The 27,799-nt window shown below is 37.3% G+C and overlaps 1 protein-coding gene across 14 annotated transcripts; it reads right to left on the bottom strand.

The window, feature by feature from the left end:
• Nucleotides 1–27,799, bottom strand: LOC143022157 (uncharacterized; the record flags this gene model as incomplete). 14 transcript variants are annotated; one of them, XM_076180213.1, is given in 7 exon segments in its annotated part: nucleotides 1–365; nucleotides 477–720; nucleotides 5,430–5,596; nucleotides 25,658–25,751; nucleotides 27,009–27,066; nucleotides 27,277–27,337; nucleotides 27,676–27,715. In XM_076180213.1, coding segments are annotated over 5 exon segments (915 nt in total), but the record flags the coding sequence as incomplete, so codon positions are not given.

Raw genomic sequence — 27,799 nt, 5'->3', positions numbered from 1 at the left:
ACCATCTCCAGTAGTGCTAACACCACTACTAACTTTAGTAGCAGGGGGTGGTGCAGGAGCAGCAGGTGGAGTACGAACAGCAGCAGGAACAGCAGGTGGAGGAGGAACAGGAGGAACAGCAGGTGGAGCACGAGGAACAGGAGCAACGGGAGCAATAGGAGCACGAGAAGCAGTAGGAGTGACAGTAGTCCGGATACTGCCACCTATTCCTCTTCCTCCTAGACTAACACTTGGTGCCTCCCTTTCTTCTAGATGTTTAGACAACAACTCATTGAAGCTTTCTATAGTTCCTGTATCCCCACATCCTTGAGACTTTGTCAGAGCATTGATGGCTCGACCCAAAAGTGGCTGGATATCTGCAGTATCTGTTTTTCCTTGTATGAATTAGTATAAATTCAAATACAAAACAAATATTAAGTAATCATGACATAAATTCACACAATATTACCAAATCATGCAAAGATCAAAATACATACCTGGTGGAAGTGCACATGCAAAAATATTGCTATTTGTACAAACACCAATCCGACCTTCCCGCCAATCATTAAATAACTTGTAAATTCCAAAGGCAGCTAATGTGGTCCAAGGAGTTTTATCTTCACCTATCACAGTCTTTGATGCTGGTGGAGGTCTGACAAAGCTGATTAAGGCAGCTTCAGATGCTGCCTGCTTAGCAAGCTGTTTTGATGAACCATAGCCACGGAATTTTTGACCGTCAACCTGGACAAATTAAAATTTTCATTATTATAATTATTAGTGGGCGAGATGCAGGGATGACCCATCATCCAGGAGGAGCCAAGGTAAGAGGGAGGGTGGGGGGTGAATTGGAGTGGAGTATGTAGGGATAGAATGGGTGGGAGTGGATTTCATACCTTTGTTTTTTGGCTACCTCCCTTGTTAGGGGGAAAGAGCCTTTGGTATATTAATGTGTTATTATTTTTTATAATTTCCCACAATGCTACCAAAATTTATATACACACTTTCAAAGAATGTTTTTCATAGCAAAACTTAACACAAACACAGAAATTCATTTAAAACACAAGTAAGATTGCATTCTGTGGAAAATGAATGCAATACTATGGGCAACAAATTCCAAAAATACATTACTGAACTATGGGTATGGCACCAAGTAAAAGTATACTTGGCAGATTCTCTCAAATCTTGCAAACTTGTTTTGAAAAGCTATTATTCATTTTATTTTTTCAACAAATTATCCCAGTTACATGGGATGAAGTATAAACACTCCCAGAGTAGCTTATTTGGTTCTGTGCTAAGGACTGAATCTTATGCATCAAGCTATTTAGACCTGTGGGTACTCAGTTGATACCTCCCATAACCAATCCAACACCAGGTGAAAATTACCTGTCCTCTGCCAGATCAGTGTGCAGAATCACCAAATTGAAGAGGTTGAGAGCTAAAGTACAAGATTAAATTTGAGATAAAGATAACCAATACCCTCTGCACTTGAGGCTGCATCAAAGGAAGGTCTTAGGCAGTAGTTGATACAGCTTAGGAAGATATGTTATGGAAGTTGAAAGTAAATATAGGTAAAATCAAGGTGACAAGATTTATAAGGGGTGAGGGTGGCAGTAAGTTGGAGATAAATTTTGAAGAAGAGATTACAAGAAGTGAATAATTTTAAATGTTTAAGGTCACATGTAGCATGGAATGGAGGAGTGGGGGTGGAGGTGATCTGTAGACAGTATCTAACAAATAGGTATCTGGGAATGGATGCAAAGAGAAGACTATGAAGGAGCGATTATACCTATGACACTGTATGAGGCAGACTTGGAATATAAAGAAGCCAGAAAGTAGAAATATGTATTTACCTAGTTGTATTTTACGGGAAGAGAACTATGCTCGTAGTGACCCACTTTTGTATCTATCAGCATCCAGTTTGATCTTAAATTCTTGAATAGTTTTTGCACTCACTGTTTTCTCATTCAGTTTGTTCCAGATATCTATCATCCTGTGTAGGAAGCTATTCTTTTTCAGATCTCTTCTGTAACTATCCTTCTTAAGTTTCTTTTCATGTCTTCTTGTTTTTCTCCTATCCCACTTTAGTAAGTCATCTCTATCAAGGATTTCCATCCCTTTCATTATTCTGTGGATGGCTAGTAGGTCTCTTCTTTCTCTTCTTTGTTCCAGGGTTGGTAGTTCCAGTTTGTCCAATCTTTGTTCGTATGTCAATCTGGAGTGTGTTGGTGCCATCTTTGTCATTGCTCTTTGAATTTTTTCTAATTTCTTTATGTTCTTTTTAGTACTAGGTGTCCATAGTGTCACAGCATACTCCAGTTTTGGTCTTACCAATGTAATTAATATTTTCTTTACCATTTCTTCTTCCATATAATCAAAGGCTACTTCCATTGATCTTAATAAATTGAAAGTATCTCTGACTAATTTGTTGATATGTTTGTCTGGTGCCATGTCATTGGTGATAGTTATTCCTAGGTTCCTTTCTGATTTGACTTTTTTAACTTCCTTTGTACCAATTTTGTACTGTCCTGATATTCTGTTTTTGCTTTTTCCAAATTCCATTATACTACATTTCTTGATGTTGAAATTCACTTCACACTTCTGACTCCATTTCCAGACTCTGTCCAGATCTTCCTGTAGTGATTTGCAATCTTTCTCTGTACTTACTCATTTTAGTAGTTTTGCATCATCTGCAAAGAAGTTCATATAACATTCCACACCTTCATCCATGTCATTTATATATATGGCAAACATTATTGGAGCCAATACAGAGCCATGTGGGACTCCACTTATCATTTCTTCCCAATTTGAGTTCTTGTCTGAGTACCACCCTCATTTTTCTCCCGTTCAAGAAATCTTTGATCTATTCCAATCACTTTCCTTGTATTCCACGTATTGTTTCAATTTTCCTTGGTAACTTTCTGTGAGGTACTTTGTCAAATGCTTTTTGTAAATCTAAAAAGGCACATTTTGCCCCTCTGTCCCTTTCTTGAATTATTTCCATTAGCCTCAAGTAAAAGCATATCAAGTTTGTGGCACATCTTTCACATCTAAATCCAAATTGTTTTGGATTTAGTAATTTGTTCTCCTACAAATGTTTAATCCATTTACTTTGGATAACTTTTTCGCACATTTTTGCTATTGTACTTGTAAAGGAGACCAGTCTATAGTTGGTTGGATTTTCTTTGTCCCCTCCTTTGCATAATGATACAATATTTGCATTTTTCCAATCTTGTGGTACTTTTCCTTCTTTGAGTGAGAAATCAATTATCTTGTGTATTTTGTCTGTTAGTTCATCTATACATTCTTTCAATATCCAATTTGCAATTCCATCCAGCCCATGTGACTTTCTGACATCAAGGTTTTTTATTTGGTCCCTTATTTCTTTCTGTGTCACCGTTATTTCTTTCATTGCAGGGGATCTTTCTCTCTGTCCTTCCTCCCAATTTTGTGAGCTTTCAATTGTGAATACAGATTTAAAATGTTTGATCATAATTTCAGCCATTTCTACATCATCTATATATTCTTTATTTCCTTCGTGCAGTTTCACTATTTTGTGTTTGTCTTTTAGTTTGTCATTTACATATCTGTAGAATAGTTTAGGTTGGTTCTTGCATTTTTCTATTATGTCTTTCATAGCTTCTTTTTTCTTCACAGCATATTCTTACATATTCATTTGAATAGTACGGTGGGAGTTATGAAGATGGATTGAGTTAAAAATGAGGAAGTGACGAGGTTAGCAGAGGTGGAAAAGGAGCAGGCACATAGGGCTGATGAAAATAGGTAGATGGTGTGAAGGAAAATTAAAGATGGATGGTTGGTGTGAAGGAAGACCAAAAATGAGATGAATGGATAGGGTGAAGGAGTCTTATGTAAAAGGAAAATGTCTGTTAAGCAGGGAAGAGGGAAGGCAAGAGATAGGCATAAGTGGAGAATGTTGTGAATGGACTAAAAATTGATGTGGCCTATGGGGATTTCTTTTTGTCTTTTCTTTTTTTGCATGAGGGGATGTGGAGGGAGTGTTGTTATGTAAATGAAATAATGGGGCCCTGCTGCTCTATCTTGCAGGATTACTTCTTACTCAAGCAGTGGATACAAAACAGGGATGACCCTTCATCTATGAGGAGCTAAGATAATAGGGAAACACATGGGTGATTGATGGGAGTGGGAGAGGTGGGGGTGGGTGCATACCTTGGCTGGCTACCTCCCTTATTTGGGGGTAGACCCTTTGGAATATAAATAGGTAGAATACCCTTTCCTAATCAAAGATCTATCCTGTAGCTGAAAGAAATTCTTATTTAAGCCACAGTCTCTATAATGCACCCCCATGTTGTAGGACAAAAAAGGTAAAAGTGATGATGGGTTAGACTGGCAGTCCAAGACATACTGTGAAGGGCAGAGTAAGTTGAGAATGATCTTTTCGAATTGGTAACATGCTTTAAATTCTATTCTAGCAACATCTGACAAATTACTTGAGCTGGAGGGTTGTCCCTGACTAGAGGTGTAAATAATATCTCGCCTCCATCACTAACACACTTTTCCAAATTTGGTCCAATTTTGGCCAGAATACTTTTTCTCCCATGGGGTAGATACAACTGAAAATGCGTAGACTCAGAGGTGACTTGATACAGGTCTTTAAGATTTTAAAGGGAATTGACAACATCAAAAGTGACAAAATTTGCACATTGAATGAGAATCAGACAAGAAACAATGGTCTCAAACTGTGCGGAAATAGATTCAATTTGGAAGTAGGTAGAAACAACTTTGCCAACCGTGTAGTTAATGAATGGAATAAACTTCCTGCACAGGTAGTGCAATGTAGTTCAGTTCAAAGCTTTAAGAATCATTTAGATAAATACTTAAGTAAGATGCTGTAATGATTATAATTTATCTTATATTATTTGTTTTTGTTTTGTTATCATTTGTCTGTCTGATTTTAATTTATTATTAGTTATATGTTAATTTATTATTTACTACTTACCTGTTTGTTTATCATTTTAACTATACCTATGCATTTATTTATGTATTTTATTTGTTATTTACATTATTATAATTTTTATTTGTTATTGTATTACTAACATGATATGTATATATATGTGTGTGTGTGTATATATATATATATATATGTGTGTATATATATATATATATGTATATATGTATATGTGTATATATTTTTTTTTTGGCATCCGATCTAGATATGGATCAAAAGGTCTCCTGTCGGTATGCTCCGCCTTTGTAATCCTTTGTATGTTAACAAAACAGGTTGGGTGAAAAGCTGACAAGAGTTTGGAAGCCTGATTTGTTGGGAATCTTCAATAAATCCTTGGTCTATAACTAAAATACACTACATAACATAGTAGGCAGGCAAGTACAGGTTACATAATATACAAGTACAGAAGAAGAAGAAAAAAAAAAAAGGAACACAGAAAAGGACCCAATAATTAAAATCTCACCTCAACAGAAACACAAAAGGGTTGTGAAATTCCACCCTCTTGTTCAACTGCAAACGTTAATCCAGGGATCAATTCATTCAAGCACATGATGGCATTCTTGGGCTTGATATAGGGCTTAAAGTTGAGATTCTTCACACCTGGTACCTTCTTTTTCTTCATCCTGATGCCTGCCACATCACCACATATTAATTGAATGATCACTTCACACTTGCCTTAAATTTGTTACTTTACTTTTAGATATCCAAACTAGGGTGGCTCAAGTTAGGAATATACAACCATTTCATATACCAGTACACAATTTCATTTCTTCAAAAAGTTGATTGTACACATTAGTCCTCAGACACCATTTCACAATACCATGAGGTGGCCATTCTTCAACTCCACTGTCTCTCCAATCAGTTAAGCTCATTCATGGCTACTGACAATGCCCTAGTAATCATAAAACCAATAACAACAAAAGTATGTCTAATTAAAGAGAGGTTTTAACTGGGCATGGATGGGTATAATCTGGGATAATACCCCCTAACCTCAGTTAAGACGAGGCAAGTGTAAGCAACATTTCAATTAAAAGCTGTGAGGGGAAATGTCTCTACGCCTGTTAAGTTTGCCTCCAGCCTCACACATAACATTGGCACAAGTGGGCAAAGGGCAGTGGAATTATGACAAATCAATTTGTAAATACTTTTAAAAACCCTTTCGCTACTTCTTTAATAAAATCCCTTACAATCACATTGCAAGAACTAGATCTGATCCTAAAACCCAGTCTCAAGCTTGAAATTGAATACTCCCACAGTAACTAACATTCTCACTTTGATCTTAAGGAGGATGCCTCAGGTTGAAAGGTGATGAATCATTGAGTATAACCTCATGACAAAAAGTGAAGGTTTGTGGAGAGCCTCACAAAACCTCCTGATGACCAGTTTCTTCTGTGCTTAGAAGTTTAGGAATGGATGCTTGTTGCTCATCTTACTCATAAAAAATATTTAGCATCAATTTAATGCTACAATGGCCTCAATCCTGCCCCCCCCACCCTTACAAAGGAGGGGCAGTCAAAATATACACCCACAAACCAAAACCCTTACTCAGCTAAAACACCTGTCTACTATCTGTACCTTGGGGATTTAGGGTTGCTTCCCCCCCACCACCACCACAATATGTAGGTCAAACATGGCGCAGTACAGCCCAGCGACTAAAGTATCCTACCACTCCACTCCCCAGATATGACTCTTTTACAACATGGAGATCAACCAATCAATCCATTACCCCAGGTCTTTCTTGCAGAAGACCCACAGCTCCCAGGTAATCATAAGCCATAGTAATGGCCCATAAGTCACACAAGGAATAAATATTGTATTGTTGTCTCTGTATGGCAAAGGTGAGACAGTGTAAGATGAGGTGTTCAGTATCTTCTGTGAGGTAGTTGCATCTGGGACCCTGTTTGTGGTCAGGCCAATTCTGTTGGCATTGTCTTAGTGATAGATGGTGTCACGATGTATCATGTGTCATAATGTGACAAGGATGTGCAAGTGTAAAGAAGTGAAACGCAATAGCTTGTTAGTTGTATTATGTAATGTTAGTTATTGTAACTACCCTTACTAGCTATTTTGTGATGCCTATACATAACTTGATGTTGAATTCGACCACTACTAGGTTATCTTAAGCTAGGTAATGAGATATAAAACTATAAAAATAGGTTACTCTGATAAAATTACCAATTGCAGGAGATTTGCTGTGTAGGCAAAGGAGTACACAATAGGATTGATTTGCCAAAAGGGTCAAATGGCACCACAACAACAATGGCCTAGAAAAGTAGTGCCATCTCAATTCATGCTCAATTCTTAACAAGATTCAGATGGATAACAAATGATAAATTGTAAACCTTCTTCACACAAAAATAAAGTGGAAGGATTGTGTGAAGCTAGGTAAATAGGAATATAGACTAGGCTTATAGATGTACCAAAATGGCACCTGCCATTGGCACTTGTACATGCCCCATATATAAAAGAGGGTTGCATGCCGTGCCAAAGCATGATTCATGTTCATGCTCGTTAAGCCCCTTCATATATTTGTAAGTTCATTTTGTATGTACTTTATATCATGTAAGTAACACAGTTTTATTTCATATCGGTGTAAGGAAGAAAATCTCCCAATTAAAAGCATAGAGCATGCTGGCAATTAGATTAATAGAACTAATCAAATTGTGGCCAGGTTTGATACAGCAAATTAAATACATGCTAGACTGTGACAGATGGTGATCTGAATGCAGTTATGTTAGTTTTGTTTTTGCTTATCTCAGGAGGAGGGATTTTTCTGTGGGGCTGATGTCTGGATCTATTTGTTTATTTATTTATTTTTTCTATATTTATTTATTAATTTTCTTATGGAGTAGAGAGTTTGGTGGTCTGTCTCAAAATGTTTGTATTTTAGATCCAAGAATGAATGCGTTTTCATGATGATGTATTGGGTAGTAGAGTTGGTAGGTTGTCATGTTTGAACATCCTTCTGTTGGTGTAGTTTTTTGTCATGTTCAATTGGTCTTGTGTGCAGTGAGATAGGTATTTACCTAGTTGTACCTAGTTGTAATATACGGGAGGGGAGCTATGCTCGTGGTGACCCGTCTTTGTATCGCTCCGCATCAAGTTTTATCTTAAAATCTTGTATAGTGTTTGCACATACTGTTTTATTGTCTAATTTGTTCCATGTATTTATCGCTCTGTGTGGGAAACTGTTCCTTTTCAAGTTTTTTTTAAAACTATCTTTTTTCAGATAGTAAGGTTCAAGGTTCTTGCATAGAATTGTATACCTACAATTTTCATGTGGTGTTCCATGGGAGCATTTTTGTTTCCATGTGTAGGTGTTCTACCTGGGTGATTTCAGAGCATCCTGTGAATATTCTCACTGCTCTATTTTGTATAATTTGTAATAAATGTTGTTTTTTTTCAAATAACTATTTTGTAAAATTCTGGTTGTCATGCAAGAGTGTGTCTGAAGTGTGGGGATAGTCATTTATTAGTTGCTTTCTGTGATGTTCTATAGCATTTCATCATGGCTTCCATAATTTTTTCTCTGACCAAGGTTGGTCTTATTGGTCTATAAGGTCTGGTTTCCACTCATTACCCTTTCTGAATACTGGAATGACATTTGCTAATTTCTATTCTCTTGGTACATCCCTGGTTGTAATAAGATTTTTTTTTTTAATAATTTCTAATGTACATATATAACAGACCAAAGGCTTTTCCCCCCTGACAAGGGAGGCAGCCAAAAAACAAGGGCATAAAATCCACTCCCACCCATTCCATCCCCACATACTCCACTCCCATTCACCCTCCTTCCTCCCCTTATCTTGGCTCCTGGATGAAAGATCATCCCTGTATCTTGCCCACTGTCCTGGGTCAGAAACAGTGTCACAAGACAACACATCCACATCAAAGGCCGCTTCATTAAATTGGCGAACCCCTCCTCTACGTCCCCTCATGCAGAAATGGAAAAGACGGGGAGAAATTCCTTCAGTCTGCATCAATTTATTTTTCACACATACTCCCTCAACCCCCATCCCCCACCCACTCCCCATCATGCATCACAGTATCATCCATATACAACCATTCTCCATTCACCCATATCTTCTGTCTTCTCCTGTCCTTCCTCAACAGACATTCCCCTCTTTCCCAATGCCCCTTTTACCCCATCCATCCAACTCATCCTTGGTCACCCCCTCAAGTTCATTCCTTCTACATCTGCCTTCCACACCTTTAACTAATCTTTCTTCACTCATTCTTTCCATGTATCCAAACCATCCCAATACTCTTTCATCAACCCTATCTTCCAACTCCTTTTTCTCCCCCATTCTACACCTCATCTCCACATTTATCACTCTATCCAGCCTAGTAACCCCTATCATACTTCTCAGGCACCTCATCTCAAATACATTCAAACTCCTCCTCTCTCATGTTCCATGTTTCTGGCCCATACAGTCCTGTCGGCACAATCACTCCTTCATACAATCTCCTCTTATCATCCATTCCCAAGTGTCTATTTCTCATTACACTTTTTAATCCACCAAGGCATTTACTCGCTTCTCTCAATCTATATTCAACTTCCACCTCCACTCCTCCCTTTCCCACCACATTCACAATCAAGTATTTAAAACTATCTACTTCCTCCAGTCTCTCTCCCTTAATACTCACTTCCAGTTTGCTGCCACTTTCTCCCCTTGTACATCTCATCACCTTTTACCCACATTTATCTTCAACTTCCTTTTTTTGCACACCTTCTCAAACTCTGTCACTAACTTCCTTAATCCTCTGATCCTGCCACCAGCAGTGCCATCAGCATACAACAACTGGCTTATATCCTGTTTTTCTCCATTTTCTTTAACCATCTCCAATCCCTGACCCATTACCCTTGCATTTACCTCTTGCACCACCCCATCTATGTATAAATTGAACAGCCAAGGCAACATAACACATCCCTGGTAAAGCCCCACCTTTACCACAAACCACTACTCTATTTCTGACTCTAATACCAACTCTATTACTCTCATAAAAACTCTTCACAGCTCTTAACAACTTTCCTCCTATCCCATATATCTGCAATACCTCCCATAGTGCCTTCCTCGCTACCCTGTCATAAGCCTCTTCCAAATCCATAAAGACCCAAAAAACATCCTTACCTTTTCCCAAAGCTCTCACATACCTGCCTTACAACAAAAATCTGATCCACAAAACCCCTACCCGTCCTAAACCCACACTGTTCCTCACCAAAAAGAAAATAGCAAGTTCTGACATAGACCAGTGTCCATTCACAGTCACAGAATGGATTACATGAAAACCCTGAATGTATGCAGAAAATAAGACATCCTCAGGGTCCTCAAGAAATATATCCCAAAGTAAACACTCCCTGATAAAGTAGACACAATGGGAAAGGAAAGAAATACCCAACAGAACCAAAGAGAGAGAAAAAACACTAAAGAACAGTCACACACTGACCAGCTTTGTCTCATGTGGCTATAGTGTGGGTGGATAGCTGAAGGTTCCCAGTTAGTGACTTTCTCCTGGACAATTTTTTGAACGAGATATCACACGGGTCCCATAAATGCGGAAAAGGTGTATATTAAGTGCTGGTTTAACAGAAGGTGCAGCTAAGTGACAGATAGAAGAGAAAATGTTTGGAAAAGATGGAGAGAAGAAAAAGCCTAGAAAATGGCAAATATATATCAAAGGAATATGTAAAAATACGCAAGGAGGAAAAAAGAAAATATGAAAAAGACTTAATAGAAAAATGTAAAGATTGGCCAAACTATTCTATTGATATGTGAACAGTAAACTAAAAAACAAACAGGAAATAGTGAAATTACACCAAGGAAATATGGAATACACAGAAGATTCAGAAATGGCTTAAGTCATGAACAATCACTTCAAGTCTTTTTCACTAGAGAAAGTGTACAACATCATGATGAAGAGAGAGAAGTGAAATCCCACCTCCCAACGAGGGCAATAATAGTAACACACATACATATACCAAAGGCTTTTTTTTTCCCTTATAAGGGAGGTAGCCAAAAACAAAGGCATAAAAACTAGTGATGTACCGAAGCTTCGGTATCGGTATCGGTATCGGTAAATATCGGTTTATTTTCAAGCTATCGGTATCGGTATATATTGGTATCGGTAAAATAGAAGGTATCGGTATATCGGTATCGGTATTGAAAAATAAATACCGATACCGATATCTTGAGAGAAAATTTAAGTTAAATTACTTTCATTCATGAAACAAATAAATAATTATATAAATATATAAAGTAAAGGGTGTCTTTCACGCCATGTGGTTGTGGAATCATTTGCGTCTTATGTAAGAAGAGAAGAGAGCTAGCTGATGGCTATTATCCTATTACCCTTTTCGATCTCATTCTTAATATTTATTTATTGTAATTATTTATTTATATTTAATATTTGAACTTGCATTTTTCAGATAGTCAATATTGTGATAAATTTATTAAATTACAATTAGAATTGCCAGAATTAGCAATAATGCCTAAGTCAAAGCAAAGTGTTATATGGAATCTAGTGACAGTATGCAAAGATGATTCTTCAAAAGTATCCTGTAATTTCTGTAATACAATATTAAGCAGAGGAGGAATAAACAGGCAAACCCAAACAACAAATATTAGAAAGCATCTTCAACATAAACATCCTGATGAGTATGGAAATGCCGAATTGGAGCAGAAAAAAGCAGCTGAATCAAACCCAACACTTGCCTCATTCTTAAATGTTCCACCTACCAAAAAGCTAAAAATTTCAACTTCAACTTCTAGTCAAAGTCAAACAGGCTGTTCAAGTGCAAAACAAGTATCTCAACAGCCAACTCTTGAAGCTACTCTCCAGTACAAAAAGATTTGGGACATCAACAGTGCTCCAGCAAAAGAGGTACACAAATATATTGCTGAAATGATCACAATAGATTGTCAACCTATATCTATTGTAGAAGATCTGGGATTTGCTAGGCTCCTTAATCACTTAAAACCAAACTATAAGATCCCAAGCAGGAAATACATCTCTAACACAACTATCCCAGAGCTTTATGAAAAAGTGCAGCAATGCGCAAAATATCGGTATCGGTATCGGTAACCCATTAAATTCCTGTATCGGTATCGGTATCGGTAAAATGCTAATAAAAAAAATATCGGTATCAGTATCGGTATCGGTAAAAAATTTGGTTCTGGCACATCACTAATAAAAACCACTCCCACCCATTCCATCCCTACCACACTCCACCCTCTTATCTTGGCACCTCCTGGATGACAGATTATCCCTGCATCTTGTCCACTGCCCTGGGTCAGAAGCAGTGTTGCAAGATACAGCACATCCACAGCAAGGCCAGACTTCATCAAATTGACAACCCCCCCTCTCTATCCCCCTCATGCAGAAAGGAGAAGATGGGGAGAAATCCCTTCGAACTGCGTCAAAATTTTCTCACACATACTCTCTCTCCCCCCAACCCCACCCATTCCACCTCATGGATCACATCATCATCAATACACTCCTCCCTCAATTTACGAACTAGTTACATTCTTGAAAAAACGTTCGTATATCGAATATACTTAAATTGAGCACTTTTTCCCATGTAAACCCATTATATTATGCGAGATAGGTTCTTACAAACAAATTTCATGTCCCTATAAAGTCATCACAACATTAAATATGCATAATCTTGAATACTGTTCTCTGCTAATTACATACAGACACATAAAATATTAATATGCAAAGTAGATAATAACGCTTAGGAGGCACAATGTCACTTGAAACAATGCTAATAATCCATGATCATCCGAGACCGAGTGAGTAGACCGAGCAGTACACACCGTCGTTTTGAAAACAATAACTGGGCGGTTGGTTCTTTCTCAGTACGTACGTACCGTATATTTCTGTGTATAAGACGAGGTACAAAATTAGAGCAAATTTTTATGAATTTCTCATATCGGTAGTATAAGACGACTGCTAAATTACAAAAGCATCAGTGTATCAAACCTACCGTACAAAAATAATTGTTTTGATTACGTTTATCAGCTGTTTTTTCCATTTTTTCTCTTTTCTTTCTCATTACTTAACTGTATCCTTATACCAGATAAATTACTTACTGTATCCTTATAAATTCAAAATAAATGAAATAACAAAGCAAATCATGTATCATGATTTTCTGAGAACACACGTCAACTAACAAAAAATATTTGTTTACGTTCCTGGTTTAACTACTGTAATATATATTTTTTATTGATAACTAAACATTTTATGTACTGTAATCCAAAATTGTTATTTTCAGTCTTAAAAATTACTGAAAAGTTAGCGAAAGAAAAAGGTTGCTATGAACACAGCCCGATGGGATTTCTCCCCCATCTCCTTTTATGCATTGGGGGGACGGAGAGGGGGGGGGGGTCGCCGATTTAATGAAGCGGCCTTGCTGTGGATGTGCTGTGTCTGGCGACACTGCTTCTGACCCAGGGCAGTGGACAAGGTGCAGGGATGTCCTGTCATCCAGGAGGTGCTAAGATAAGAGGGAGGGTGGAGGAGTGTGGAGTGTATTCAGGGATGGAATGGGTGGGAATGATTTTATGCCTTTTCCTTTTTGGCTACCTCCCTTGTAAGAGGGAATTTCTTCTTTATATTCTTTTAATATCCAGTTTGCAATTCTATCTGGGCTGTGTGATCTCCTGGTATCAAGGTTCATTTTATATATATATATATATATATATATATATATATATATATATATATATATATATATATATATATATATATATATTTAATTTGTCTTTGGGAAGAAACTTGGTCGAGGGAATGAATGATTCAGAAAAGGGAACGATTAAAGAGCTCTTACCCAATGAAAAATTAGAGGAAGTGGGGGTGGTGTTGAAAAAATTGGATCTCGCTCGGCTGAGGGCTTTGACCAAGAACCAATCCGGGTAAGCTAAATTACTAAGTTGAGATTTTATAAGATTTAATTCTCCTTCAAGAAACTGGGGGCTACAAATTGTAAGAGCTCGAAGGAATAATCCTGAAGCGACGCTACTTTTTACTTTGTCTGGGTGACTGCTGAAAAAATGAAGATAACTACCAGAATGGGTTTCTTTTCTATAGACGGTAAAAGCAAGCTTGTCTCCGTCACGAACAATGAGAACATCTAAAAAGGGTAGCTTACCTTGTTCTTCCCATTCAACTTTAAACTTAATGTTGGAGGCTAGCAAATTTAAATAAGCAAAGAAGTTATCGAATGAACCCCAATTTTCATCCCAAAGAGTGAAAATGTCATCTACGTATCTAAACCAAACCATGTCTACGGGTTTAATGGTGGGCAGAAGAACAGACTCAAAGTATTCCATGTACAGATTGGCCAATACAGGAGAGAGATTTGAACCCATGCTACAACCAAATTTTTGTCTGAAAAAAGAATGTTGAAAGGAAAAAACATTTGATGTGACACACAGGAGAATAAGCGCAATGATTTTTGTAATGGGGAGTGGGAATTTGTCCTGAAATGGTAAAGAATATACTAGTCACACTGATAAGGCCAAAATTGGAGTATGCAGTGACATTATGGTCACCCAGTACTAAAAAGACTACAACGAAATTGAGAGAATCTAGAGAGCAACTATGAAGATGGCCTCAACACTATCAAAACTGTCACATGAAGAGAGATTATCAAAACTAGAATTGCTGACTCTGGAACAAAGTACCTTGGGATGTATTCCATCAGATCCAGGTGCTGAATCTGATCTAAGGCTTCCAAACATGGTTTTCATATCTTCAATAGTGAATCTGCACTTTCTGTAGACCCTTGCCTTGAAAAATATTATCTAATACCTGGTAATGGTATTTGATTATTACTCCCTTCTTCCTTAATACTTTCTAGAATTCCCTGTTAAGTAGGCCTACAGTGCATATCTCAAGTACTGTATATTGGAATTTAAAGATCCATCAGAGCACTTAAGCTGTACTACTTCTTCCTTGATCTTTTTCTTGCTTCTGGCATAAGCAATCATTAGTATGTTTTAACTTCAGTAGACAGTTTCTTCTAAAAGCTATATTTTGCCTCTCTTACAGCTTGTGTCCCTTCATTTCTCTTCCTACAGTACATACTGTATCTGGTCCTTGAACTTCTCTGTCTATATTTCTATATGTTCATTACTCTTTCAGTTATCCATTTGGCTTTACTTGGAGAGGATTGCTGTAGTGGAACACAGGTTTCTATTACTGCATTGTTCTGTTGTGAAAAGTATTGCCATTTGTCTTCAACACTTCTTTCCTTAAACTCCTCTTCTCAGCCCTACTAAACATGTTATTGGCCATTTCATAGTCACCTTTGTAATAAAATCTCTTGGGACTATGTTGAATTCCATCCAGTGTTCCTCCCAAGAAATGAAATGTTAGCTCATTATGGTCACTATTACCAACTGGGGGTTTGTACTCAATGTTCTCTATGTCTAGTGTTTCTTTGGTGAGATCTAATAGTGATGGGGTATCACTTCCTCTAATGCAAAAATGCATCAAAGGATAACAAAGGCGGAGCATGCCGACAGGAAACCCTTTGGTCCATATCTAGGTCGGATGCAAAAAAATCATAATAATAATAAATAATTAATGAATAAATAAAAATATATAATAATGTAAATAATAAATAAAATACATAAATGCATAGGTATAGTTAAATAATAAACAAACTAGTAAATAATAATAAACTGACATGTACATATACCAAGGCTTTTTCCCCCCTTTCAAGGGAGGTAGCCAAAAAGAAAAAGGCATAAAATCATTCCCACCCATTCCATCCCTAAATACACTCCACTCCCCTCCACCCTCCTTTTTATCTTAGCACCTCCTGGATGACGGGTCATCCCTGCACCTTGTCCACTGCCCTGGGTCAGAGGCAGTGTCGCAAGTCACAGCACATCCACAGCAAGGCCCCTTCATTAAATTGGCGACCCCCCATACAGAAAAGGTGAAGACGGGGTGAAATCCCTTCGGGCTGTGTCAAATTTTGCTCACATATAATACCTCACCCCCTATCCCCCCACCCATTCCACCTCATGCATCACATCCTCATCCATATACAACCATTCTCCATTCACCCGTCTTCTGTCTTCTCCCGTCCTTCCTCAACAGACATTCCCCTCTTCATCAAAGCCCCCTTCACCCCATCCATCCATCTCATCCCCAAATACTGTAACTAATAATGAGAAGCAAGCAAATAATGATAAACAAACAAATAACAAAACAAATTAATAATACTTATTACAGCATCTTGCTTAGGTGTTTATCTAAATGATTCTTAAAGCTTAACTGAATTACATTGCACTGCCTCAGCAGGAAGTTTATTCCATTCATTAACTACACGGTTGGCAAAATTGTTTCTACCCACTTCCAAATTAAATCTATTTCAGGACAGTTTGAGACCATTGTTTCTTGTCCGATTCTCTTTCAGTGTGAAATTTTTTGTCACTTTTGATGTTGTCAAATCCTTTTAGAATCTTAACCACTTCCATATGGTGACGCCTAGGTAGGTGGCATGAGGAGCAAGTGGGTACTCGATGATGCCGACGTCGCCATCTTGATTATATTCATTGTAGTTGTACCTACGTAATTTCCATTCTCTCTAAACTGGCTTGATCAATTTTCTATGGTTATCAAAATACACGGGTGAAAGAGAACGAACGATTGAGCACTGACTTTATTTTTTATAATGCGATTATTATGACGCAACATCGCACGTCGGGCAGCTAATACTGCCAGACGTGCGATGTGCCCCGGAGTGAAGAGGTTAAAGACCTGTATCAAATCATCTCTGAGTCTACGCTTTTTTAGGGAATATAGATTTATATGTTTTAGTTGATTTTCGTATGATTTATTTTTTTTATATTTTTACCTATGTGCATGACCTTGTATTTACTTGTGTTAAATTTCAGACCATTGCTGTAATTTATCTAAATCTTCTTGAATATCTAATTGGTTTAAGTGATCATTTGCCATTCCGCACAGTTTTGTATCATCAGCAAATTTGGAAAACAATAGATTTTAGTCTATGGTCTATATCATTTATATATACTGTACTATGAATAGAAGTGGCCCAAGAACAGAACCCTGAGGAACTCCACTTGTAACATTTTTCCATCTAGAAGTTTTTCCATTTAAAACAACTTTGTTTTCGATCATTCAACCAATTACTAGTCCAACTTAATAGGCTACCACTTATTCTGTGAGAAGCTAATTTAGTAAGTAGTCTTTCATGGGGGACAGTATCAAAAGCTTTTGCAAAGTCAAGATATATTAAATCTATATTCTTTTGTCATAATTTGAGATAACTGTTGTAGAATTCAAGTAAGTTAGTCACACAAAAACGTTTCCATCTGAAACCATGCTGGCTATAATTTATCAAACAGTTACTTTATAAAAGTTGTTCAATAGCATCTCTGATGATAGTTTCCATTATTTTTCTTATGATTGAAGTCAAACTTATAGGCCTATAGTTATTTGGTTTCTTTTTGTCACCTTTTTTTGAATATGGGAGTAACATTAGCTAGCTTCCATTCTTATGAGACATCTCTAGATATGATGGATTTCTTAAAAATAATTTCTAATAGAACAACAATCTCATTTTTTATTTCCTTTAAGATTCTTGGATGCCAACCGTCAGGCCCAGGTGTTTTATTAACGTTGAGTTTCTCTACACACCTTTTAATTTTTTTTTTTTTTTTTTTTTTACCGTAGTCAGTAAGTTTACCCTAGACTTTTCAGAGGTTTCAGTTTGGAGTTCACTTTGAGGTGTTTCATTTACAAATACTGAGCTAAAATAATTGTTTAAAATATTACACATTCCTTCATTTGAATATTCAAGCTGACTGTCAGTAGATAATAGTGGACCAATGTGATTCCTCACAACCTTTTCATCTCTAATGTAACTATAGAATTCTTTGGGATTCTCTTTGGATTTATCAGCAATATTAATTTCGTATTGTCGTTTTTATTTTTTTTATTTTCTTTTTTAAATCTCTCTGTATTAATACATAACTTTGATAGTCATTAGATGCACCTGAGCACTTATATTTCTTATAAGCCTGTCTCTTTTTAGCAATACTTTTTTCAGTTTCTTTGTCAAGCCATTTTGGGTGAGCCTGATTTGGGGGACATCTGTCCATAAAAGGAATATAAGTATGAATCATCTTAGCGAGCCTATTTTGAAATATTTCCCACATCTGATCTACAGGTCTTTTACTTAATTTTGCCTCCCAATCTGTGAGCTGAAGCTCCTGACATAGTCCTATGAATTGAGCTTTACTGAAATTGAGTATTTTAGAAACACAAGTATCTATTCAAAAAATTTTAGTAGTTTGAATTTAACTAAGTTGTGATCGCTATTTGCAACAGTTTCACCAACTTCTACATCAGTTATCATACTTTTGTGGCTAGTGATCAATAGATCGAGTAAGTTTCCATGTCTTGTGGGCTCTTTTACATGCTGAATTAAGTAACTGTCACCAAGAACGGACTATCATAAAATTTGGCCTGCTCACTTTCTTCTCCACTCTCCACCTCATGCTGCTCTCATTTGATCTCCTTAAAATTAAAATCCCACTTGACTAGCTTTTTCCTTTTTTTACTGCTAGAAGTTCCTCTTCAATGCTCTCATTGTACTTTTGTATGGGATTGGGTGGTCTGTAACTACATCCCAAGAATATAGTACTCTTCCCAATCTTTATTTTACATGCAACTCTTTTGTTGTCTTTCAAGACTTAATTTGTCTGTTCTGATGATATAATGTTCTTCTGTACAAGTACTGCCACACCACCACACCCAGTTTCTCTATCCTATATATTGTATATGAATGGCAATCAAAACACTGGACAGACAAATCATGCATCCTCAACTTGGTTTCCATAACAAAAATATGTGGCTTCTCAATGTTTATAATCTCTGCTAATTGATCACTCTTACATGCATTATTGATACCATCTGCATTTGTATATATATAATCGACCCTCAATTATCCGGATCTCGTTAATCTAGATTTCGGTTTATCCAGCTAATAATTTGAGTCCGGACAGCTGTCAAATTAATTCACATAACATGCACCTCGCATACAAACATATACCAAGGTTTTTTCCCCCTTACAAGGGAGGTAACCAAAAAGGGAAAGGCATAAAATCATTTCCACCCATTCCATCCCTGAATACACTCCACACCCCTCCACCTTCCCTCTTATCTGAGCACCTCCAGAAAAGCCCAATTGGTGATCGTAAATACTGTGTTTTGTCTGGTATCAGTGAACAATTCTGGGGATTTTTCAGTACAAATAGAAACCTTAAAACTCTTCATCATGCCTCCCAAGTCTATTAAGTGTAAGCAAACGGCCCTATGGCTAATAATAACTGTCCAGCTGATAATTTGAGTCTGGACAGCCGACAAATTAATTCAAACAACATGCACCAGCTCTTTTCTAAATTAACATACAAACAAAGATTATCCAAAATGGAACTACCAACACTGGAGCAGAGAAGAGAAAGAGGTGATCTACAGACTATCTATAGAATCATGAAAGGAATGGAAATCCTTGATAGGAATTATTTACTAAAAAATGACAATAGAAAAACAAGAGGTCATGAAAAGAAACTCAAAAAGGATAACTATAGAAATCTGAAAAAAAAAAAGCTTCCCACACAGAGTGCTGGATATCTGGAATAACTTAGATAAAGAAACAGTGTGTGCAAACACTATTCAAGATTTTAAGAAAAAACTTGATGCTGAAAGATAAAAAGATGGGTCACCACGAGCATAGCTCCCTTCCCGTATAATACAACTAAGTAAATACTGCCTGAAATGCCTGATAGGTGGCAGATTTTAAGAAAAAACTTGATGCTGAAAGATACAAAGATGGGTCACCACAAGCATAGCTCCCTTCCCGTATAATACAACTATGTAAATACTGCCAGAAATGCCTGATTGGTGGCAGCAGGTGGTTGTTTACAAGTCCGGCAAATGCTCATAGACACCATGTTTTGTCCGATATCAGTGAACAATTTTGTGCTTTTTTCAGTATAACTATGCCTCCCAAGTCAGTATAGGCAAATGACCCTATCTATGGCTCAAAAGCTTGAATTAATAAGAAAATTAGAGAGAGGAGCTAGTGTTACAAGTGTTTGTGAGGAGTATGGTGTGACCAAGCAAACTGTATCAGACATTAGAAAGTCAAAAGATAAGCTGGTACAATATTCTGCCAAGTACTGTATGGATGCATCAGCAAGCAAATGTGGTAAAGGTGCACCGAGGAAAATGTTAGGACTGGAAAAGACGCTGCATAAGATGCTGTGGTTATGAAGTGGTATTTGCAGCAGTGATCGGTGTGGATGAATGTCCATGGCATAGAAATCTTTGTAGCAGCTACGAAGCTGGTACAGAAAATGGAAATAAAAAAATTCAGGGGGAGTGATGGGTGGCTGTGGCAATTCCACAACCAAGGGCTTTACTTCAGATAGTGAGGTCATGGACAAAGAATAACAAGTTTTCTTGGTCCTTAAATAGTGTAAATACATTGTACATATTGTTAAGGTAGGCAAAAATATAGTTCTGTTGTCTTTTATCTTTTTCAGGATGGTTATTTAATTTTATTTGTATTATATATATATATATATATATTCCTAATCAGCATAAAAACCACTCCCACCCATTCCATCCCCATCATGCTCTACTCCCCTCCACCCATCTTGGCAACACCTGGATGACAGGTCATCCCTGCATCTTGTACACTGCCCTGGGTCAAAAGCAGTGGAATACGTAATTTTTTACCTCTTTTTCAAATGGAAAATAATTCAATCATACACTGATAATAATAAAGTGGTCAATCAATAAGCACTTCATTAAGTTCAATCATTAGCATCCAACAGCTCAGCGACTGGTGTGCATACATAGATTATAAAGCAAGTAAAATTCATAGTCAAATTACTTTATATTAAAAACTGATATACCGTAATTACATAAAGTGGAACTGGCATAGACAACTAAGAGTAAATAGGACTTGGTATCAGTATCAGCATCAGCAATTAATGGTTAATAGGAATTGGCATTGGCAAAAATATGGAATTGGCACACCCCTAGCTTTAAGTTGATTCAATACTTTCCATTTTAATTCTTCACTCCCTAATACCACTTTCAGAAATCTTGGTTTCCTGCATCTTGGGAACCCCAATTTTTCTGTGGATTTAACCACGTCAATTATCTGATTTCTACCGGATCCTCAATACCCATTTCTATAATAATAGCCTTTACTTTCTGAATATCTTTATTTTTTTCATAAGGATCAGCTACCTTTGTTACTTCCAGTCCCTTTATTATGTTTCTCTCTCTGTAAGCCTTCTTCATCAGCTTTGAATTCATATGTTCCCACAATGCCTCTTTGAAATTCTTATCTTTATACATACATACACCAAAGGCTTCCCCTACACAGGGGGTAGCCAAAAAGAAAAAGGCATAGAAACCACTCCCACCCATTCCATCCCCTACATATTCCACTCCCCTCCACCCTCCTCCCTCCCTCTCATCTTGGCACCTCCCAGATGATGGGCCATCCCTGCATCCTGTCCACTGCCCTGGGTCAGAAGCAGTGTTGCAAGACACAGCACATCCACAGCAAGGCTGCTTCATTAAATCGGCAACCCCCTCATGCAGAAAAGGAGAAGACGGGGAGAAATCCCTTCGGACTGCCATCAAATTATTTCTTGTACAAACTTCCTCACTCGCCATCCCCTACCCACTCCCCCTCATGCATCACAACATCATCCATACACAACCCTTCTCCATTCACCCCTATCTTCTGTCCTCTCCCATCCTTCCTCCACAGACATTCCTCTCTTTTGTAATGCCCCTTTTACCCCATCCATCTATCTCATCCTAGGACGCTCCCTCATATTCACTTCTTCCACCTCTGCCTTCCACACCTCTTTTACTAATCTTTCTTCATTCATTCTTTCCATATGCCCAAACCATCCTAATACTCTTTCATCAACCCTATTTCCCAACTCCCTTTCCACCCTTGTTCTCCTCCTCACCTCATTTCTCACTCTATCTAGCCTAGTAACCCCTATCATACTTCTCAGACATTTCATCTCAAAAATTTTCGAACTCCTTCTCTCTTATGTTCCATGTTTCTGCCCCATACAGTGCTGTTGGCACAATCACTCCTTCATATAATCTCCTCTTAGCATCCATTCCCAGATGTCTATTTCTCATTACACTTTTTAATCCACCAAGGCATTTACTCGCTTTTCTCAATCTACATTCTACCTCCACCCCCCCTCCTCTCTTTCGCACCCAAGTATCTAAAACTATCCACTTCCTCCAGTCTCTCTTAATGCTCCCTTCTAGCCTGCTGTCACTCTCTCCCCTTGTACATCTCATCACCTTACTTTTGCCCACATTTATCTTCAGCTTCCTTCTTTCACACACCTCAAACTCTGTCACTAACTTCCTCAATCCCTCCTCTGATCTCACTACAAGCACAGTGTCATCAGCAAACAACAACTGACTTATTTCCATTTTCTTTAACCATCTCCAACCCCTGACCCACCATCCTTGCATTCACCTCTTGCACCACCCCATCCATGTATAGATTGAATAGCCAGGGCAACATAACACATCCCTGACGAAGTCCCACCTTTACCTCAAACCATTCACTCTCTCCATTTCTAATCCTAACACAAGCTCTACTACTCTCGTAAACTCTTGACTGCTCTTAACAGTTTTCCTCCTATCCCATATATCAGCAGTACCTCCCCCAGTGCCTTCCTGTCTACCCTGCCATAAGCTTTTTCTTACATACATATGCCAAAGGCTTTTTCCCCCTTACACGGGGGGTAGCCAAAAAGAAAAAGGCATAGAAACCACTCCCACCCATTCCATTGGCCCCATCTGGGGTATTGGCTGCATGTTATTGTGGCAGAGTAGCATGCAGTTGATACTTAGGGTCTATATGGGGCCCCCTATGGACCTGAGCCACACATAATTTTGTCTGTGATAGAGGAAAACTCTGTTCATAGAGAAATTATGACACTTCTATACTATGACTGTCACTCCATTATGCTGTCCCCCAACCACTTGTTACTCTCCTGTACCATTTCTCTGAATGTTCATTTCCTTTTTCTTTTTGCCTACCCTGTGGTGGGGGAAGAGAATGCTACCACCAAGTCAAGGATTTGAGTTGTAAGAGGTGACAAAAAACGGGACGGGGGATGGGATTAGGAGTGCTGCTACCTATAGCCCCAAAGGTAAGCCTCTTCCAAATCCATAAAACCCCAAAAACATCCTTACCTTTTCCTATAGCTTTCTCACATATCTGTCTTTTCCTCTACTTCCATCCCTGCATCCATGCTTTCCAGGAAATACTTTACTTTAAAAAGACTTGGAACATCCCCTGAAGAGTTGCACATAAATGGTTTGTTTTTCTAAGTAAGCTAGTACTTCCTCTGACATTTTTATACATTGATACCATTTAAAACAGCCATCACAACTTATCCAATCACATGGTCCTGAGTTCTCAGTTAACCCCTTCCATACAATGATACCTACGTAAGCATCATGAGGCACAAATGGTTATATGAGGATGCCGTCGTTGTGGTCTTGATTATATTTATTCTATAGTTGAAGCTGTGTGACCCCCATATTCTATTAATTGGCCTGATCATATTTTCTGTGGTTATCAATATTCAGGGAAAGAGTACAAGTAATACAGCTGTAACTCTATATTCCATAATGCAAGTAGTGATGCATCATCATAGATCTGGCAGCTAATGCTGCCCATGAGAATTTGACTCATATTGAAGAGGTTAAAGTATGTATAAGATGTATACATCATCCAGTCCCACCTGGACATTGATAATCATCTTCCTCAATATTGCTGGTATCCTGTATTTTGTTGTCACCCTTTTCAGATCTTCCCATTGGTATATGGGGCATACTTCTTACCGATGTATTAATTTGTGATTGAGAAGGTGTAGTAATCTCTCTCCCAATTTAGTTATATGTTATACTCCCCTGCCCCATTTTTCTTTAGTCTTGTACTTCTTTGAGACGTACACAAAAATTCTTGGACTACCTTACCTTGACATGACTAGTGCACCCCTATGAACAATATCTAGTAACTCAGTCACTAATTTTTCACCAGTAAGCCAGAAAAAATAGACTTGGAATTCTAGGGAACTCTAAGTAAACATGTCCACTCCAGTTGTAAGTTAAAAAAAAAAATGCTCCTTTGGAAAATGTAATAGTATTCTGACTGCCAGCCCAGCCTATTTTATTCACCTGTAAGGCACTGCTACTACTTCACAACAAAAGGATTTAACCATACCCTAATAAATCCATTCTATATCACATGGTACCTATCCTTTCATATTTGCTGCTGCTAATCAATTCATTCACCTCCAACATTTTGTTAAGGAAGATAGTGATTTCACTATTTGCAGGGCCAGATTAAGACCTAACCATTAAAAAGATTTTGGCGCCCCCATATTTCAAAATATAAACAATAATAAACCATAAAATAATATTTTAATTTTCGAATTTACGTAAAATCTACGGCAAGATGGAAAATTTTCATTTTTGTATACATCCAATTTTAATCTACCTATTGAGTAAAAAATGCCATATAGGTAATTTATTAGAAGTACACACCTAAATTATATAGCAATAGAAATTTATGTATTAATCTTGTAAATTATAGTATACCATAATGTTTTTCTTGGCAGAAATAAATAAAAGAAAAAGTTGCTCAAGGTAATGCACTTCCGAATGGAGCCAGGACAAGTGCTTGAGACACCATCTTTGTTTTGATAGTTGTGCAAGTCAAAGAAATTAAGGTACAATATATTGGTACCTGCAGTGCTGAAGGTCATCAGGGATGTTGATGGCCAATTTTGACATACAGTTGGACTATGGGGTCTAGAGGAGTTCCATAGCTTCAAAAATAGCATGAAGCTCAGCTCTGTGGCACTGGTTTAAAAATATGTAGCATGAGGTACTGAAGGCATATTACAAGCCTCATTACCTATCGCCATCATCAAACTGACATTGACAGGACTGGACAGACATAGCATCTCAACCCTATCGTCACAGCTCAGTTTAGTACAGGAGTATATTTACTTTCAGCAATTTTTTTTAATTTCCGAAAAAATAAAAATGTACATCACACTGACAAATTATTATTTACAAAATTAATACCTAATTTTCTTTTGCTATATTGTTTAGGTGTGCACTTCTAAAAATAAACCATCAAATACTTCGGACAACAAAAAAGCTAAATTCCTATTCATTACATGTTACAAATTTAATTTTTATAGATAAATACCATTTCAAAAATTCCAACTCAAATAATGCTACAATTTTCAACAAAAAAGTTGATCATAAAAAAGATTAATTAATCAAAAATTGTATGGTACCCCCCCTCTTCCTCTGATGTCCTCAGCATGTGCACTTAATGGTTATTCCAGTACTGAATATATGAGAGGAAATTACAGGACATGCCTTGTAGAGCCTGTAAGCAACATCCAGACCTGGAATAAATTGCATTATTTTAGTTGTGCACACCTACACGATATAACATTAGAAAATAAAATATTTTGTAAATTATAATACATGTACGTAATATGCGATTTTCTTGAAGGAAATAAAAAACAAAACCTTAATACAAGCAAATTTACTAACGAACGAAGCCACTTAGGATATGGTATGGACGCCATGCCAGTCCAGTCACTATCAGATGACGGCTTTCACGTTGTGGACCGGGTGTTCTCCAACTCTAGGTGACATTAATAAGCACTATTACAAAGACAATAGAGCTTCCTTGGACATTATGAGAGAACACAGGGTTCTATCGTCATCTGTTAATTGCCCGAGATACAATAATAATCAGGCCGTCTGCATCCATGACGACGACAACCCAGATGATCTTTAGAATTTGAGGTACTGAATCAGTAAACATTGGTTAGGTTATGTAGGTTAGAATAGACTAATTTATCATCCTTTCGTTTCTTCGACCTCAGCATCTATCAAAACAAACATGACATATCATTCAACCACCATGATTTCGTTAGAAAATAGGTTTCAGCAACTTTGTTATTGATTTCCACCAAGAAAATTGCATATTATGCTGGTCTATTATAATTTACAAAATAATTAATTTTCTATTGCTATATCGCATAGGTGACAACTAAAACTTTACCGAATAAACCATCCAGTTTTTCCAATAATGTAAAATATACTACTTCTGTAGCTTATCTATTAAAATAAATTGCATCACAGGTGTGAACATGGGTTTTCTGAAGACTAATGATCAAAACAATATAAAAGGTAAATGAAGAGGTAAAATTCCATAATCACACAAACATAACAAAGTTTATATTATACAATAGCTCCTAACCTAGCCTGACCTAATATAACCACTGCATAGGAAAGATTGATCTTTCAAATTAAAAAATGATAAGTGAAAATTATGTTTGAGCAATACTTGATTAGAACCAATTATGTCAACTGATAATAGCCAGGTAAAACATGTGGTGCAATGAAATCCTACCCTTATTATCTATATCAACAGCAGAAGTCATAACCCATGCCAAATGCCCAATTGTCATTCATGAGCCACAGCTAAATGGCCAGAAAGCTTCCATTAACAAGGATCGTTAGAGAACATGTCAGGTCATAGCTTAGTCAGCTGCCAAAACAAAAGCAAATCCATGTTTAAAACAAAAAATATATATATCTATACTGTTTCATATGACTGAAATATAATGGGTAAATTAATCTAATCCAATTTAAGTCACAAAAAAAATCACAATTAGCAGTGCAATATACAAATCATCCCATTCCCCTATTCCTTTCTTCAACAGCAAAATTGCACAATATTGTATATATAATATATTCTATTGCAACACTAATTCAAACAGCTCTTAATTAATGAAAAGCCCATCAACCTCTCAGGATGGAATGTTCAAGTTTGAGGTTTCATTGATACTGCACACATTTTATACGCGCTTGACGATATGTACGATTCACTCACCCTCTGTTTTTCCCCAACGATCTCTCTTCTTGTCCGATTCTCCATCTCCGTTCACAACCTTGCGTAGAAAACGAAATTTACTTAAATGCCATAGCTACGAAGGGTTCGAGTAGCACCGCTATAACAAAGTACGGTGACAATTCGTAAGTTGAACAATAATTTTCAAAATTACATTAATTACACTATCGGCTCTATATACACAAACCGTTTAACTTCTTACCAGTATTTATTTAACCGTAAGGATAGTCCTACTCTAAATTTCTCTTACCATTTCTATCATCTCGATATTGGATAACATATCTTGATCTGAGCTCGCCGATTTAGTTTACCTGCAAAGGGGTGACACAGTATTTTTGAAGAAAAGAACGGTTATGAGAACTCCCCCAGGAACGCAGCGAATCGATTATATACAGTGTGTAGACGAAACAACCACAGGGTTGTAGAAATTCACCAAATTCAAATTTACAAGACGTTCTCGAACACTGTTACACTCGCACCTAACCTACAACACAACCCAAACACTACTAAACCATGGTTCTTTGTAAATCGATTAATATGCACATGCGTTTTCTAAAACGTTTTGTTAATAAACAAATCCACATTTGATCATCCTCTTGTGAATAAAACGTTCGTTGAAGTTCTGAACGGGAAATTGGCAGAATCGTACTCTTATAATGCCGGTACGCAACTCCTGCACATTGGTCTCGCTCAACCCATTTGTGTACGACTAAAATCGAAATATCTGTCGATCTAAAAGGAGCATTACAAATCAACCTTTAGCGTTATGGTGA

The sequence above is a fragment of the Oratosquilla oratoria genome, chromosome 44 (assembly GCF_046742065.1).
Source record: "Oratosquilla oratoria isolate Oo_2021 chromosome 44, ASM4674206v1, whole genome shotgun sequence".
Classification (NCBI taxonomy): domain Eukaryota; kingdom Metazoa; phylum Arthropoda; class Malacostraca; order Stomatopoda; family Squillidae; genus Oratosquilla; species Oratosquilla oratoria.
This window is presented reverse-complemented; position numbering and strand designations above follow the sequence as displayed.